We start from the raw sequence: 19,587 nt of genomic DNA, 5'->3' as shown, positions 1-19,587 counted from the left end.
ATATTTCCATAGAGAGCAATTATAATCAGTGGTGAGCTCAAAAAATAATAATTTCCGGACGGATTCTCCTCGGGTTTTTGCTTACCATATCAGTTCTGTTATACTCACAGACATTATTTTAACAGTTTTAGAAACTTTAGAGTGTTTTTTATCCAATACTGCCAATTATATGCATATCCTAGCTTCTGGGCCTGAGTAAAAGGCAGTTTACTTTGGGAACCTCATTCATCCAAACTTATGAATACTGCCCACTACCCCGAAGAAGTTACTTAATCAAGAAACTAAACATACTAAACAACAAACATGAACAACGCACAGGCATGAAACAGAAACAATGATGTCTGGGGAAGGAACCAAAGGGAGTGACATATCTAGGGCAGTTAATCAAGGAGTTGATGGCGTCCAGGTGAGTGTCATAATGCGTTTAACGATGGTGACAGGTGTGCCTGAGAGAGACCACACATGACAAGTGAGGAATGAGGGCCGAGGTCCGGTCAGGTCACATGAAGGGAGAAGGAACAGTTATTACACACATCACTTAACTTCCTACCTAGCAACAAAGATGTAATGTTTAGAGAAAAGGAGGAGACTCTGCCTAAAGTGGGGTGTAAATACTTGTGCTGGTGGGAACATGTCTGTCTTTTCAGCTGTCTGACCTGTTGGGTGAATAAACTTGGTTTGAGCTTTTCCTAGTTGTCCATTAGTTCTTACTCTGTTTATTTAGAACCTAACAACAGCATGGACCTTTAAAGGTTACGTAAACATTACCTTGAAATCGGATGGAACATGAATAATAATTTACCTTGTGTGAATAATGAGAAACATATTTTTTTGCTGAGATGCTGACTTCCTTCCTCTTCCTCTCTATACAGTATATAAAGACATTTTACAACCAGACATGGATGGAGCGCTACGGAGAACCCATAGGAGCAGACATGGTCACCATGCTATGGTCCATCACAGTCTCCATATTTGCCATAGGTGGCCTACTTGGAGCGCTCTGTGTCACGTTGCTCACGAAACTCATTGGAAGGTACGTTGGAACACCTATGATAAGCATTAAAAGAAGAGGTTTGCTGACATAGATATCAATGCATACATATAAATGAACATTTAAGCATACATATTTCCCTGCACGGCTCTTTTGTTAAGAAGATGAACCTGTCAGCGATTAGGTAAATGGATAAGCGGAGTCAGGCGCAGGACACACAGGTATGAGTAATAATCTGAATTTACTCAAAATGTAAGCAATATTCCAACAAGGAAAAATACTAAATATCCAGAGCACAAATAACGAACCCACATGACGATGACTATCACTCACAAAACAGAAAGGGAAGCCAGAGGGTTAAATAAGGAACATTGATTATGGAATGGAAACCAGGTGTGTATAATGAAGAGGTAAGGTAGCGCAGAGGCTTGCAGTGAATTAGGTCCATTTTTGATGATAAGTGCTTCTGGCATTGTCTGATGAAGGATCTTTGAGGTGGGATAGTGGAATATTGACAAGTGAACTTCTGAATGTCTATTAGAGTTTCCCAGTGTGAGTAAAAGGCCTGAACATAGCTTTATCTATTATCTTTATCTTATTTTTTGCGACAACACTCACCACACTATTGGCAATTGAAGCGAGGAGAGGAGTTGGCATATATGTTCAAACCGTCCACCCCTCCTTTGGGATTCTTCCCCCATCTCCTTCTCCTCGTCAACTTTTGAAAGCGGCCACCTAGATAAACCCTTCCCCCATCTGTTCTTCAGTTTTCTTCCCTCCCTGTCGTTTTTCTCTCTTAGTATTTCAGTGAGCGAACCTTTAGTGGTCAGGATGCATGTAGACAGACAGACAGACGTCACGGTAGATGGAACATGGCAGGAAGAGCTGAGTGCTGACAGCCTAAGGATTCCAGCAGGCCTGTGCATGGGTGATTCCCTCTAATGGATGCTCCACAGGCCCCCCATGGAGCCAGACACCACTAAATCCACTCCAGGCACCTCTACATCTCTCACAAGGATACTTGCCAGCCAAACGGATTCCAATAGACATTTCTGTCCTTTGATGTCACCAGGGATCCTTCAGTTGGTGTAATTTCCCAATGAGCGTCCCAAATCAGTGCTTTATGGTCGATATATAGTAATCAGATTTTGAAACATATCAAAGGAATTAAATGTTGATTTCAGCCCTTGAGAAGCCGCATAAAAATAAACACAATTTGAGTCCATATTCCCTCCTCCGGGGAGAGAAATGTGTAAAGTAAATTTAACATGAGCCTCCATTATCTGAGTACAGCTTCATGCCTCAGTTCCCCATTCCCTCTCTCTTCTCATCGGAGATACTGGTGGGTGTGAGGCTAAACATGACTTAAAGGCCTGCAGACACAAATAGTACATGACGCAGGGGCAAATGTGTGACCCACCTTTCAGCTCCAGCACTTGAAACTCCTTGGAATTATTAAGCAGTAATTATTCAACTGTATTCAAGTACTGTTTAGTGCTTACATGTATCAAAAATAATTGTGGGGATTTATCGAGATATTCATTGTTGATATTCAATACCCTGGGTCGGGAATTTGTCACAGAATTTTTTTTATGACATAGAAACTGTGGGTGGAGACGTATAATCTGATTTCTCATTTATTTCATCCTCAATTTGTGAAACATTCCAGAATTGCTTAATTTTAGCAGCGTGAATGAGGGTTTCTGAATTTGAATGACCTGTAGCCTATTTATTTCTGTGCTCCAGTCCAAGTCATTAACATAAACTGTATTTGCGTCTACTCCAGCCTACTCCAAATGACATAATGCACCTACATAGCATACTAAAGATTTCAACCCTTCTTGTTCACAGACAAGTTTTCACTGAACTTTATTAACTCGGGCCATGCGGCTCACTCCCATTGTAGCAATGCAGCTGCTTAGCAATACACTGCGGCCAATAATGATTCTGAGAGTTTGATGCCCCCTGTTGAAGCTCTTGACATTGGTGGAAAGTGATAACATAGACTCTAGAGGCGCGTTGATAGCGGCAAGATATCGTTCCATTTTTGCCCTCCCTGATTTGTGGCCCAAGTGATTAAGGTTAAGACTACTGCATGGGGTAATAGAAGCTGTAGATAATAGTCCCTTTGTGGCTTCTTTATACCTCTCACTCATCACTGAAATATTACTTAGAGACCATTAGGGGATGAACGTAAAAGATGTGACTGTTTATGATGTAGGCAATAGTCTTAACCTTACCATACATCATCCTTAATAGCCTTCGGATGAGATTCATAAATACATTAATTTATCATATGACTAATACAACTTGACTTGACTACTTTCTGCATGGCCTAAAATTAGTCGATGAATGAGACAGCGACATAATATATGATCAGGAATACAAAATGGTTGCTTGAAGATGGAATTGTAAACGAGGCAATGAAGTGTGACGACCAATGTGAAACGACAGCGTGGCAAAATTTGGCACATGACATTTTACGTTATTTTCTGGTTGTACACTGGTTTTCTGGCATGTAAAGCGGCGGTTTTATGGGCTCCTGACCAATTTGTATAGTTTTTTACATAATGTTTCCACCATCGTTTCCTTTGAATGAAAAGAGCTTCTGGACATCAAAACAGCGATCACCTACCTCGATTTGGATGAAGAATTCTACTTCAATGACTCGGCCATGCAGGACATACTGCTCACCCGGGACCAGGCCCTAAGCCCCGACACTCGGAAGAGGAAAAGACGGTGCTATAGAGGCCGATGTGGGGGGCACCTTGATGAAACTATGGCAACCAGTGAATAAACCGCCTCTACCCTCTCTTCAGTTGTGGAATCACTGGAGAACAAACTAGATTAGCTCCATTCGAGACTATCCTACCAATGGCACCTGAAGAACTGTAATATACAATGCTTCACAGAGTCTTGGCTGAATAAGGACATGGTGAAATATAAATCAAGCGTTTTTTTCCTGTGCATCGGAATGACAGAATGGCAGCGTCTTGTAGACCCAAGGGCAGGGGTGTGTCTCTTTGTTAAAAACAACTGGTGCACAATCTATATTAAATAAGTTGACCCAAAATCCAGAAACCCCCAAGTGATTCCATACATTGAAACTAGTTTAGTGGAGTTTGCTCTCTCTCCCTGATGTGCAGTACTGAAACAGCTGCAAAAATGGGTAATGTGACGTTGCTGGATGCAGGCCTCTCTGCTTTGTTGCCAGTGAATTCATGATTTAGAAATCTCGGATGTGTGGATAAATGTGTTTTATTGAAGCGTATGGCCGAATTAGCTATTTCTGTCAAGTTCAATCAGTTTTGAATCAGGAAATGTGGGAAAATTTGTGATTATTTTATCATTATTTTATGTAGCCAACTGCCACAGCAGCGGAGATGGGTAACAACTGTGCATGTGCACTCTCAGGGAATCCCTGCTACTTCAAAACTGCAAGTTATGCCCTTATACACAGATGCATGTTTTTTTTGGCGGAGAAGTGTAGACAGCATTACATAATAATTATACAAAGTAAACAAGAACCTGCTAATATGTCTGACAATTAAATAATCGCGAGGGATGAAAAAGACCTACCGGAGGGGGCGCCGATGGAGTTGTCGAACCATATTTATTTAAGCCTGAGTATTTGGACAAAGAATTGAGGCAAATTGACCTTCAGATGGCCGCTGCCCTCTAGCCACCAGTAGCCGCAGCAGTAGCTAGACCACAGCCCCAGCCCACCCCTGGATCAACACAGACTGGTGGTGCAGTTGTGGCAATTGCGTTCTTATTCCACGATAGCCCATAACACTATTTAGCCTACAGTATGTTTGTTTATTTATCACGTTTTGGGAATAATATTCTGCAATGTAAATTGACTCAATGTCTATTGTCTCTTAACTATCATAAATACATGGCGCACATATGCTAACCTGTAGAGCTCCTAGGCCTATATGTCTACATGATATGGTGCAATGGTAATAACACAATAAGAACACCTTGAACGTCAAGAATCAGGCTACCTACCTCTGCACGCTTGCTTTGTCGCTTTCTCTTCTCAAATATGTCTTTGTATTGTGTGGCACTGCACCAGTTCCAGTCCATGGAAATACAGTAGCAACAGCTGTATCTTTTGGATGTCTGTCCCCATCGTTTCAGATCGCATATCTCGTTCATATGCGTGGTCGCTGAAGTGCTTGCTACACACACGCAGCGAAGCTAGGATGGCTGCAGGAGTATACCAGTAAGATATGAGTTGAAGTTAGAAAATAAGTAGGGTATCATCTACCCTCTAAAAATCCTTTCAATTAACCCAAACATACTATACTAGGATTTTTTGTTCTTCTATTAAGCAAAATGCAGATTAATCTACACAAGCTCTTACTCAAGGGCAGATTGCAACATAATGTTTTTTGGGCTGAAAAGTAATTTTCTTTCTCTGAGGTCTGGACCAATTCCACTCCTCGAGATCTAATTTCGGTGAAAGTATGATGAGTTCGCAAGGTTGGGGATTGTTGTGCTCAGTGTCATTTAGTCAGTGCCTGGACTACAGTGTCAATGCCCCTGCTACCCTCTTTTACCTCATTCCAAAGAATCCATTTACTTAACTGTCCTTGACTTGAGGTTCATAGATGTTGAATTGAATGCATTAAAACCGTGGGATTACACCTTTTTGAGAATGTCCAACTGCAATTACATCCTTTTGAGAGCAAAATAAAGAAAGGTTGAGATTGGGAACCTATCCAGATGAGATTTAGCATGCCTCGTACCAAAGGGTGGATGAGAGCCTTGTGGAAAATCCTTTTCTGTAATACAAGTCGTGACCGTAGTCATGGGGAGATGTATATGTATTTTGTATTTTCTCTGTGTGTGTGTGTGTGTGTGTGTGTGTGTGTGGGTGGACATGGACATTTCTAAGTGACCCCAAACGTTTGAACGGTCTCATCTGGATAGGTTCCCAATCTCAACCTTTCTTTCTGTGTGTGTGTACACACACACACACACACACACACACACACACACACACACACACACACACACAAAGAAAGGTTGAGATTGGGAACCTATCCAGAGGAGAGCGTTCAAACGTTTGGGGTCACTTGGAAATGTCCATGTTTTTGAAAGAAAAGCAAAACATGTTGTCCTTTAAAATGACATCAAATTGATCAGAAATACAGTGTAGCCATTGTTAATGCTGCAAATGACTATTGTAGCTGGAAACTGTTGAATGTTTGACATTTTTAAAAATGGAATATCTACATAGGCGCACAGAGGCCCATTATCAGCAACCGTCACTCCTGTGTTCCAATGGCACGTTGTGTTAGCTAATCCAAGTTTGTAATTTTAAAAGGCTAATTGATCATTAGAAAACCATTTTGTAATTATGTTAGCACAGCTGAAAACTGTTGTTCTGATTGAAGAAGCAATAAAACTGGCCTTCTTTAGACTAGTTGAGCATCAGCATTTGTGGGTTCGATTACAGGCTCAAAATGGCCAGAAACAAAGAACTTTCTTCTGAAACTCGTCAGTCTATTCTTTTTTTCTGAGGAAATGAAGGCTATTCCATGCAAGAAATTGCCTAGAAACTGAAGATCTCGTACAACGCTGTGTACTACTCCCTTCACAGAACAGCGCAAACTGGATCTAACCAGAATAGAACGAGGAGTGGGATGCCCCAGTGCACAGTTGGGCAAGAGGACAAGTACACTAGAGTGTCTAGTTTGAGAAACAGATGCCTCACAAATCCTCAACTGGCAGCTTAATTAAATAGTAAAACACCAGTCTCAACGTTAACAGTGAAGAGGCGACTCCGGGATGCTGGCCTTATAGGCAGAGTTGCTCTGTCCAGTGTCTGTGTTATTTTTGCCCATCTTAATCGTAATTATTTTTATTAGCCAGTCTGAGATATGGCTTTTTCTTTGCAGCTCTGCCTAGAAGGCCAGCATCCCAGAGTCGCCTCTTCACTGTTGACGTTGAAACTGGTGTTTTGCGGGTATTATTTAATGAAGTGGCCAGTTGAGGACTTGTGAGGCGTCTCTTTCTCAAACTAGACACTAGAATGTAGCAGACAGTTGAATTTGGGAATGCATTTCATCCGGATGTGAAAATTCTGCCCCCTGTCACCAAGAAGTTAACTGACTTGCCTAGTTAAATAAATGTCATAGTTTGGAAGTCTTCACTATTATTTAAAAATGTATAAAATAGTAGAAATAAAGAAAAAACCTGGAGTAGGTGTGTCCAAGCTTTTGACTAGTATTGTAAGTAGCCTAGTGGTTAGAGCGTTGGGCCAGTAACCGAAAGGTTGCGAAATCAAATCCCCGAGCTGACAAGGTAAAAATCTGTTCTTCTGTCCCTGAACAAGGCAGTTAACCCACTTTTCCTAGGCCGACATTGTGAATTAGAATTTGTTCTTAACTGACTTGCCTATTTAAATAAAAAATATATGTATACATACACTATATGACCAAAAGTATATGGACACCTGCTCATCAAACATATCATTTCAAAATCATGGGCATTAATATGGGGTTGGTTCCCCCTTTGCTGCTATAACAGCCTCCACTCTTCTGTGAAGGCTTTCCACTAGACGTTGGAACATTGCTGAGGAGACTTGCTTCCATTCAGCCACAAGAGCATTAGTGAGGTCGGGCATTGATTTTGGGCGATTAAGCCTGGCTCGCAGTCCTTCTCCACCAAAATGTACAGTTGTCACTATGCATTCGGGCAGAAAGCGTTCTCCTGCCTCCGCCAAAGCCAGATTTGTCTGTCGGACTGCCAGATGGTGAAGCGTGATTCATCACTCACTGCTCCAGAACAAGGGTTGTGGCTTAAATAGCCAAATCCGCTAATTTGAAGGGGTGTCCACGTACTTCTGTGTGTATATAGTGTACCTGCTTACACTTGTCACTGGCAGCAATAAAGTTATTGCATATTGTTTTCCTACCTATAGTATCCAGCTTTTCCTGGTGGATAATATCAGATAGGCAGCAACATGGTTTAATCTGCTTTGTCATTGTTTTGTGCAGCCACATCTTTAACCTCCTGAGGGCACTAAAGCTCCTTTCTGCTTCAGAGGACAGGTATGATAAGGAGCAACCTGACCAGAGCTTCAAAATCTGTGAATTAGCCACAAACTTCTTCTGGCAGTCCTTTTAGAATTTGTGCTGCATGTGCACTAGAACTGAGTGAGCAGTTGAGTAAAAACATGGGCAGTTGCACTAACTTCTGACTCTATTGTAGATATACACCCAGTCTGTTCAGTGTCCCACTTTAAAACATACTGTAGTATGCACTGTAGTGTTTTTGCTGACTAATGTCTACAAAAACACTACAGTGAATACTGTAGTATGTACTGTAGTATACTGTATTATAGAGTATTATTTGCAGTTAACTGTGGTATAAATACTGTAGTAAAAGAAAAGTAGTGTACATATACTAAACTCAGCAAAAAAAGAAACATCCTCTCACTGTCAACTGTGTTTATATTCAGCAAACTTAACATGTGTAAATATTTGTATGAATATAGCAAGATTCAACAACTGAGACCTAAACTGAACAAGTTCCACAGACATGTGACTAACAGAAATGGAATAATGTGTCCCTGAACAAAGGGGGGGTCAAAATCAAAAGTAACAGTCAGTATCTGGTGTGGCCACCAGCTGCATTAAGTACTGCAGTGAATCAAACCCACAACCCTGACATTGCAAGCACCATGTTCTAACAACTGAGCCACACTGGAGTTGCTTACCAAGAAGTCAGTAAATGTTCCTGAGTTGCCGAGTTACAGTTTTTATTCAAATCTACTTAAATTTTTTTGGTCAAGACTTTAAAATGATTGTCTAGCGATGATCGACAAACAATTTGACAGAGCTTGAAGAGTTTTGAAAAGAATAATGGGCCAATGTTGCACAATCCAGGTGTGGGAAGCTCTTAGAGACTTACCCATAGAGACGCACAGATGTAATCACTGCCAAAGATGATTGTAACATGTATTGACTGAGGGGGTTAAATACTTATCTAATCAAAATATATTTGTTCTTATATTTTTCATATATCTTTTGCAAATGTTTTTCTGGCACATTGACAGAGTATTTTGTGTTGACAAAAAAGGACAATAAAATAAATTTTAATCCTACTTTGTAACACAACAGCATTTGAAAAGGTCAATGCGTGTGAATACTTTCTGAAGGCACTGTATGTATAGCTACTGTAGCTAGCTTACTACATAGCACCAGTCTATTAGGATTTTAAAAGTGTTGGTAGCTAGCTAGCTATGTAGCCCTTCATTAATTTACTTACAGTTCTCTGCACTCCCACTAAAAATATCATCATGCACTTTTCTTCTCTTTGGTGTTGGCACCTCCATTAAGGGCACTAGCTACTTCTTCACTAGGGTGAACACTGACTATCTGAGTGCTGCTCATTTGAAACTGCAGCTCCAGATACTGTGCTAGCTTTGGTGCTACCTTAGTTAGCTAGCTAACGTTAGCATTGCTAAAATTGCCAACCTTGCATTGCATCAGTCTGTATAAAACTATTTATACACAATATTACTTCATCACCAATAGTTCACTAGTTACACAACAACATAGGAGTACATTTATAATATGTTCATAAACTTTTACTTGTTTTAAACTTTCAAAACATTATTACACTGAGAAAATAAAACATTAAGAACACCTGCTCTTTCCATGATAAACTGACCAGGTGAATCCAGGTGAAAGCTATAATCCGTTATTGATGTCACTTGTTAAATTCACTTCAGTCAGTGTAGATGGGGAGAAGACAGGTTAAATAATGATTTTTAAGCATTGATAAAATTGAGACATTGATTGTGTGTGTGTGTGTGTGTGTGTGTGTGTGTGTGTGCCATTCAGAGAGTGAATGGGCAAGACAAAATATTTAACTTCTTATGGCTGCAGGGGCAGTATTGAGTAGCTTGGATGAAAGGTGCCCAGAGGTGCACAGAGTAAACGGCCTGCTCCTCAGTCCCAGTTGCTAATAAATGCATATTATTAGTATTGGATAGAAAACACTCTGAAATTTCTGAAACTGTTTGAATGATGTCTGTGAGTATAACAGAACTCACATGGCAGGCTTAAACCTGAGAAGAAATCCAAACAGGAAGTGGGAAATCTGAGGTTGGTTGATTTTCAACCCAGCCCCTATTGAATACACAGTGGGATATTGGTTATGTTGCACTTCCTAAGGCTTCCACTAGATGTCAACCGTCTTTGGAAACTTGTTTGAGGATTCTACTGTGAAGTGGGGGCTCATAAGGGCTGTTTGAGCCAGGTGTCTGGCAGATTGCCACAGGCTCTGAGGCGCGGTCACGAGAGAGTTAGCTCTCGTTCCATTGTTTTTCTAGAGACATAGGAATTCTCCGGTTGGAATATTATTGAAGTTTTATGTTAAAAACATCCTAAAGATTGGTTCCATACATCATTTGACATGATTCTACGGACAGTAACGGAATTTTTTGACATTTTGTCTGCAACTAGGGAACGCTTTTCATGACTTTGGATTTGTTTACCAAAAGTGCTAACAAAAGTAGCTCTTTGGACATAAATGATGGACATTATCAAACTAAATCAAACATTTAATGTGGAACTGGGATTCCTGGGAGTGCATTCTGATGAAGATCATCAAAGGTATGTGAATATTTATAATGCTATTTGTGACTAATGTTGACTACCCAATATAACGGATATCTTTTTGGCTGCTTTGTTGTCTGATAGCTGTACTCAGATTTTTGCATGGTTTGCTTTTTCCGTAAAGCTTTTTCGAAATCGGACACAGCGGTTGCATTAAGGAGAAGTGTATCTATATTTCCATGTCTAACAATTGTATTTTCATCGACATTTATAATTAGTATTTCTGTAAAATGATGTGGCTCTCTGCAATATCACCGGATGTTTTTGGAACTCCTTAACATAACGCGCCACTGTAAACTGAGATTTTTTAAATATAAATATGCACTTTATCGAACAAAACATATATGTATTGTGTAACATGAAGTCCTATGAGTGTCATCTGATGAAGATCATCAAAGGTTATTGATTCATTTTTAGCTCTATTTGTGCTTTTTGTGACTCCTCTCTTTGGCTGGAAAAATGACTGAATTTTTCTGTGACTTGGCGGTGACCTAACATAATCGTTTGTGGTGCTTTCACTGTAAAGCCTATTTGAAATCTGACACTTTGGTGGTATTAACAACAAGATTACCTTTAAAATGGTATAAGATACATGTATGTTTGAGGAATTTTAATTATGAGATTTCTGTTTGAATTTGGCGCTCTGCACTTTCACTGGCTTTTGTCATATCAATCCCGTTAACGGGATTGCAGCCCTAAGACGTTTTAAGTGCCTTTGAACGGGGTATGGTAGTAGGTGCCAGGCGCACCGGTTTGAGTGTGTTATGAACTGCAACGCTACTGGGTTTTTCATGCTTAACAGTTTCCCGTTTGTATCAATAATGGCCCACCACCCAAAGGACATCCAGGTATCTTGAAAAAACAATGGGAAGCGTTGGAGTCAACATGGGCCAGCATCCCTTTTGAACACTTTTGACATCTGGTAGAGTCCGTGCCCTGACGAATTGAGTCTGTTCTGAGGGCAAGAAGGGGGGGAGCAACTCAATATTAGGAAGGTGTTCCTAATGTTTGGTATACTCCGTGTACATTGGCGCGCTGGTGAATATAAGGGAAAGGGGGATACCTAGTCAGTTGTCCAACTGAATCTCAGTATTCAACTGAAATGAGTCTTCCACATTTATCCCAAGCCCTCTGAATCAGAGGTGCAGGGGGCTGCCATAATCGACATCCACAGTGCCCAGGAGCAGGGGGTTAACTGCCTTGCTCAAGGGCAGAACGACAGATTTTTACATTGTCAGCTTGTGGACTCAATCCAACAACCTTCCAGTTACTGGCCCAACACACTAACCACTAGGCTACCTAGCTACCTCTCCTCAGCAAACACTACAAAGAGAAAGAGAGCGCGTATAGTGCAAGCTGTTGAACTGAAGAAATATATCACAGACCAATAAAAATGGAAAGAGAGGAGAAATTGCGCATTGCTCCATTCTCCTTACAAGCCGTGCTCAACTCCTTTTCTCTTTACCAGGAACGGGCAGCTACCAACGATGTATTTGTGATTGGGGGATCACTATGTTGCAAAACCACATAAAGCCAATAGCTGCTTGGTGCTTTTACAGTGGGAATTTGTCTTCACAATCAATCATACTCATCATGGTATATTGGGGGGGTCATGATGCACCCCCCAAGTTACATGCCTAAATATGATAAAGTAGTCAATTCATTAAAGCTACAATCTGGATTAGTTTCTAAGCAGTTTTCAATCAATGTCCAAGGACATCAAGCTCAGTGAGCTGTAAGGTTTGAAGCTAGTGTACAGGCTGTCTCACTAATTGACTTATGGAAAGAAGATTTATTCATTAGTTCACCCAGTCCTTTTATCCTCTATCATAAGAAATACTGTTTCAATATTGCAAAAGTGCTCTGTAGGAAATTCTACCTGTGGCTATTCTGAACTCCTCCCTTCTTCCTGTTCTCGATCTTTCCCCCTCTGTCTCTCTCTATGTTTAGGAAGGGCACCTTGCTCTTGAATAACAGCTTTGCAGTGATAGCTGCTCTTTTGTTAGCCCTGGGGGAGAAGGCTCGATCTTTCGAGATGCTCATCATCGGTCGTTTCGTCATGGGGGTGGACTCTGGTGAGTGCTCTTTCTGCTAGGCTGGAGAAATCTGACCATTATCCCCCAACTATCTAAAAATAGTCTCAACCAGGAGATTCTCAAGACTCTTAGATGACTCACCAACGACAGACTATTACACAATTACAGTAAGTATATAGAACAAGCTGAGTGATTACATCAGTGCCAATAGCCCAATACAATTGTTTCATTAGGGTGTGTTCTCATCCATATACACACATTACCCCATATTGACAAAGTGAAAACATGTTTTTAGACATTTTTGCAAATGTATTGAAATTGAAATACAGAAATATATAATTAACGTAAGTATTCATAAGTATGAGATATTTCTGTATTTCATTTTCAATATGTTATTATTAAAAAAAAATCAGTTTGAATTCAGGCTGTAACACAACATATTTTATTAAAACACTATTCCTCTCATGGGCATTGTAAAACCACACATAATCTTTGCTCTACACTTGATTTCAAATAATTTTTACTTTGCGATTCGATTGAAATTCATGTGAACGAGGTTTTGAATATACAGCATGGCTAAATGACTAGGGCAGTTTTGTATTTGTACTATTCAGGCGTGTTTACACGGTGAGGTTTTCAACCCACAACAATTGATCACTTTTAAAGAGTAAATCCTATGCAGTCCATATTGAACATAATATCCATCGATGTTGTACTTGTTGGCTTGTGTTTCCAGGTATTGCTCTCAGCGCCCTGCCCATGTATCTGGGCGAGATATCCCCCAGACACATGAGAGGCTCCATTGGCCAATTCAACTCCATCCTCATCTGTCTGGGGGTGTTCACTGGACAAGTCCTGGGACTTCCTGAACTTCTGGGCCAGGTTAGTACTGTTGGTGACGGATTCCACGATACAGTGCTCATATTAGGACGGTAATTGTGATTCTGTCCTGATGTGGATACCATACTGAAGAGTTTAGTGAGTGCCAGAGCAAAACTTGAACTGTCATGGCAAATCTCATGTTTTATCTCTACATCATGCATGCATTCAAGTCAGGATGTGGCTAGTCAAATTAGTAAGCCTCCCCAACCACATTTACTCTACCGTGGCCAGTGACACTCCAGCCCAGCAGACCTGGGTGAAATACGTACGTGAAATAGTTCTACTTTCAAATACTTGAGAGATTCACTTGATTTAGCTTGCCCGGTACAGTGAAATCAATGGAATAGACACAAATGTCCAGCCTGCATCTCGGTCAAGCTTAATAAAGGACACCTCATTATTTGTGAGTATTTGACATCATGTGTTATACCCTGGTCGGCTCTCCGATCATGTACTTCATCAAATTTCCAATCCACGTTCTGAAGATAGGTGTAAAATGTCCCACTCAACAATTCTCAATCAACCCTGATTCACTAATGTGATTCTTTCTTTCGCTGCATTTAAAATGAATATGGGTAGCTTTGCCCCAAGGAAAATTAATCTGCCAAATTCTGCCGGGTTATCTGTAGGATTGCACAACAGAGTGTTTTACAACCCAAAATAGTGTACTGATAATGGCCATGGCTAATGACAGCTTGCACCTCTCTCAGTTGCACAAGCCTTTCCCTTGTGTTGCTTTCTACCTGGCTATTGGCTTGTGATTATTTCTGTCATTCTATCTAGCTAATTTCTCTTGCGTGGTATAAATACAGTAAATGTCTGGATCCTTTTACTCTCTTCCAGTATCAAAGAGTGCTGCAGGTGAAACACCCCACTTTATCTGAGCTGCATTAGTATACACATAAAAAGTCCCAATGCAAAGTTACACTTCACTTTTCTATTTTTGGAGTTATTACATAAACCTGATCAGAATGCCCAAGTCATGTCGGAAAATGTTTTTCGGGGGTGTGATGTAAGATGGGATATTCACTATACTGTAAACTCCAACAGAAAAAACGTCAAATATATAAGTTCAAATTTAACCAAATCGTTTGAACTCATGACTACTAGTTTCAATTTTCAGCCAACTTACAAGCAAATACTTTATGAATTTATTGTTACAAATCAACTTACAAGGTTGCTAGCCAATTAGCCTGCTAACGTTAGCACTACTAGCCTGCTAACATTACGTTAGCACTGAATGATTCAGCCAGTTGCGATCAACACCTAGCTTACAGCTACATTAAAGTAAACCAACGTTTTGGAAATACATAACGTCATCTAACCAGTTATCAAAAAATGTTAGCTACTGTATATGCAGTTATCTTAACCAGCAAGCTAGCCAGCCAGCTAACCCTAGCTATTTAGCCAACTAGCTATTAGCCTAGCCAGCCTAACCAACCACCACGGTTATGGTCGGAAAGCTAGGGCCCAACTACCAGATACTAGCTAGAACACAACTAACACAACAAAAATATAGCCACAGATTAAAAGCAAAGAGAGAGCAGAGATATACAGACTGATGGTTGGGGCCAAACCGATGGTAAAACTTTTAAGAGTGCAGGCTGAGTTAGCTATCAAAGCGATGGGTGGTCGGGCAATTCACCGGGCCCGAAATCCAAAATAAATAGATTCCAGATGTCAGTCAGTGTCACGCCCTGACCTGAGTATTCTTTGTTTTCTTTATATATTTTGGTTAGGTCAGGGTGTGACGTGTGATGTATGTGTTTTTGTACTGTCTAGGGGTTTTGTAGGTTTATGGGGTTGTTTACCATCTAGGTATGTATGTCTATGGTTGCCAAGATTGGTTCTCAATTAGAGGCAGCTGTTTATCGTTGTCTCTGATTGGGAACCATATTTAGGCAGCCATCTTCTTAGGGTATTTCGTGGGTTATTGTCTATGTCTAGTTGCCTGTGATATATATATATATATATAGCGTCACATTCATTTGTTGTTTTGTAAGTTTGTTTTAGTGTTCTTTCGTCATTAAATATAGAACATGTATTCATATCACGCTGCGCCTTGGTCTCCTCTTTACGACGATCGTGACAGAATAACCCACCAACAATGGACCAAGCAGCGTGGTAACGGCCAGCAGCAGCAGCGGCAAAGAACGCACGACTCATGGACTTGGGAGGAGATTCTGGACGGCGAAGGACCCTGGGCACAGCCAGGGGAATATCGCCGCCCCAAAGCAGAGCAGGAGGCAGCAAAAGCAGAGAGGCGCCGGTATGAGGAGACAGCACAGCAGCGTGGCTGGAAGCCCGAGAGGCAGCCCCAAAAATGTCTTGGGGGGGCACACTGGGAGTGTGGTGAAGCCAGGTAGGAGACCTGCGCCAACTTCCCGTGCTTAACGGCGAGAGAGAGGGACTGGGCAGGCACCGTGTTATGCGGTGGAGCGCACAGTCTCCCCAGTGCGTGTGCATAGCCCGGTGCGGTACATTCCAGCTCCTTGTATCGGCCGGGCTAGAGTGGGCATCGAGCCAGGTGCCATGATGCCGGCTTTACGCATCTGGTCTCCAGTGCGTCTCCTCGTGCCGGCGTACATGGCACCACCTTACGCATGGTGTCCCCGGTTCGCCAGCACAGCCCAGTGCAGGCTATTCCACCTCGCCGCACTGGCCTGGCTACGGGGAGCATTCAACCAGGTAAGGTTGGGCAGGCTCGGTGCTCAAGAGCTCCAGTGCGCCTGCACGGTCCGGTCTATCCAGTGCCACCTCCACGCACCAGCCCTCCGGTGGCAGCCCCCTGCACCAGGCTGTCTCTCCGTCTCATCCCGACAGGTGCTCCCGCCTGTCCAGCGCTGCCAGAGCCTTCCTCCTGTCCTGAGCTGCCAGAGTCTCCCGTCTGTCCTGAGCTGCCAGAGTCTCCCGTCTGTCCTGAGCTGCCAGAGTCTCCCGTCTGTCCTGAGCTGCCAGAGTCTCCCGTCTGTCCTGAGCTGCCAGAGTCTCCCGTCAGCCAGCCAGGAGCTGCCAGAGCCGTCAGCCAGCCAGGAGCTGCCAGATGTAACAACACAGTGTGGTCAAAGACTTAGTAACTTAGTTATAGTCAGCCAGCCAGGAGCTGCCAGAGCCGCCTGTCACGCCTGTCATTGCCGGCGTCAGCTAGCACACTAGCACTAAGCCAAGGTGGATAAAGTTACAAAACTCCCGTAGCCTACTTCACAGAGAACCTGCCGAAAAGTTGATAAAACAAAAAGAACAGACGAGTAACTACAGGTGTGATTTTGTCTTTCGTTTTAAGCCCCCGGAAAGAAAGCACCAGAGCCTGCTGTTCCCATTAGATAATAACACAGCCGCAAAGTCCTTGAATAGCATGAGGTGTGGCTAATGTTAGCGAGCTTGAGCTAGGTACCGAGTTTGCATACGTACTCAGTAGCACAGAGTAGATCCTCCATATGACGTTGAGAAATAGTTCATTGTGGTTAGTTCAGAAGTTATCCGGAAATAAAAATGTAATAACCCAAAAGCAGAACTATGTTTGTACATATAGCTAACCAGATCTTGACTATAACTAAGTTACTAAGTCTTTGACCACACTGTGTTGTTACATCGGTGAGTAAAACTTCATGCTTCCTAAAGTATCTTTCAGTAGATTGGACCAGAATGTACCAACAAGATTGTTCTTGCTGCGAAGAGACAGAATAATATGTTTTGGTACTGTCCATACAGTATGTAGCTTGCTTTTGGTCATATGTCCAGGAATGGCTGAAAAATTGCAATATTTACCTGGAGCTAACCCTGCAGATAGCACTACTGGGTGAACTGAAAAGTCATAGCCAATCGATTAATAATATTTTAATACTTTTAGCAAAAAAATTTATTTTCAATTTTCAATTGAAGAAACAATGAGAATGGAAATGTTCAGAACTTTTGTGAAACATCACAGCACAGTTGAAAAATATATGGCAAATAGAAATCCAATTTGGATGGTGTTGAGATAGATGGGAGGGTTTGAATGGAGCTGAAGGTTGAGACTAATAACCACAAGATAGCCTTTTAAAATGATAAACTTGGATTAGCTAACACAATGTGCCATTAGAACACAGAAGTAATGGTTACTGACAATGGGCCTCTGTGCGCCTACGTAGATATTCCATAAAAAATCTGCTGTTTCCAGCTACAATAGTAATTTACAACATTAACAATGTTTACACTATGTTTCTGATCAATTTTATGTTATTTTAATGAGCAAAAAATTTGCTCTTCTTTAAGTAACATGGACATTTCTAAGTGACCCCAAACTTTTGAACGGTAGTGTGTGTGTGAGTGTGTGTGTGTGTCTATATATAGATTGAAAATTACGCAAGAATAATCTTTAAAAAAAAATATATATATATATATATATATATACATATATATACAGTTGAATTCGGAAGTTTACATACACCTTAGCCAAATACATTTAAACTCAGTTTTCACAATTCCCAACATTTAATCCTCATAAAAATTCCCTGTCCTAGGTCAGTAAGGATCACCACTTCATTTTAAGAATGTGAAATGTCAGAATAATAGCAGAGAGAATGATTTATTTGAGCTTTTATCTCTTTCATCACATTCCCAGTAGGTCAAAAGTTTACATACACTCAATTAGTATTTGGTAGCATTGCCTTTAAATTGTTTAACTTGGGTCAAACGTTTTGAGTAGCCCTCCACAAGCTTCCCACAATAAGTTGGGTGAATTTTGGCCCATTCCTCCTGACAGAGCTGGTGTAACTGAGTCAGGTTTGTAGGCCTCCTTGCTCGCACACGCCTTTTCAGTTCTTCCCATACATTTTCTATGGGATTGAGGTCAGGGCTTTGTGATGGCCACTCCAATATATTGACTTTGTTGCACTTAAGCCATCTTGACACAACTTTGGAAGTCATTGTCCATTTGGAAGACCTATTTGCTAAATACTTATTTTCCACCATAATTTGCAAATAAATTCATTAAAAATCCTACAATGTGATTTTCTGGATTTTGTTTTCTCATTTTGGCTGTCATAGTTGAAGTGTCCCTATGATGAAAATTACAGGCCTCTCTCATATTTTTAAGTGGGAGAACTTTCACAATTGGTGGCTGACTAAATACTTTTTTCCCCCACTGTATATGTATGTATATGTATGTATGTATGTATGTATGTATATATATATATGTGTGTGTGTGTGTGTGTATATATATATATATATTTATATATATATATATATATATATATATATATATATATATATATATATATATATATATATATACACACACATATGTATGTATATACGTATATATATATATACATATACACATATGTATGTATATACGTGTGTATATATATATATACATATATATATGCATATACATATATGTGTATATATGTGTATATATATGTATATATATACACGTTTATATGTGTGTATATGTTTATATATATATATATATATATATATGTATATATATATATGTGTGTATACATATATACACATATATACGTGTATATATATGTGTATATATATGTGTGTATATATGTGTGTGTATATATGTGTGTGTGTGTGTGTATATATGTGTGTGTATATATATGTGTGTGTGTATGTATATATATATATATACACACACATATATATACACACACACACATATATACACATACACATATATATATATATATATACACGTATATACGTATATGTATGTATCTATGTGTATATATGTATGTATGTGTATATGTGTATGTATATTTGTAAATGTAAAAGATTCTTCCTGGGTCATTTTCAGTCTGCTATGGCATTAATATATCAAAGGCGTTGTTAAGCAACGCGCTTGGCAAGCCGGATATTACCTTTTTATTTATTTGGACTGGCTGATCTCATCCATCATTCCACCGCTGTGACAACCTTTATAAAAATAGTTACATGCATATGTAAAACACAGTCAATGTCCTACAGGATTATTTTATCCTTTGCCAAAAACATTGCTTCTCTTGTCATTTTTGACTCCATCCTATTTGTTAGCATTTCTACATGGCTT

The 19,587-nt window shown here is 40.5% G+C and overlaps 1 protein-coding gene across 2 annotated transcripts in view; it reads left to right on the top strand.

The window, feature by feature from the left end:
- The window catches only part of LOC139370767 (solute carrier family 2 member 9, like 2), a 214,096-nt gene that overhangs the window by 38,056 nt on the left and 156,453 nt on the right, over positions 1-19,587 (top strand). For both annotated transcript variants that reach the window (XM_071110465.1, XM_071110466.1), the window contains exons 4-6: positions 873-1,033; positions 12,580-12,704; positions 13,402-13,547. In XM_071110465.1, coding sequence (XP_070966566.1) covers positions 873-1,033; positions 12,580-12,704; positions 13,402-13,547 — 432 coding nt within the window. The remainder of the gene's footprint in view (positions 1-872; positions 1,034-12,579; positions 12,705-13,401; positions 13,548-19,587) is intronic.

The sequence above is a fragment of the Oncorhynchus clarkii genome, chromosome 17 (assembly GCF_045791955.1).
Source record: "Oncorhynchus clarkii lewisi isolate Uvic-CL-2024 chromosome 17, UVic_Ocla_1.0, whole genome shotgun sequence".
Lineage (NCBI taxonomy): Eukaryota > Metazoa > Chordata > Actinopteri > Salmoniformes > Salmonidae > Oncorhynchus > Oncorhynchus clarkii.
Note: the sequence above shows the minus strand (reverse complement) of the source record. Positions and strands in the feature narration are given on the sequence as shown.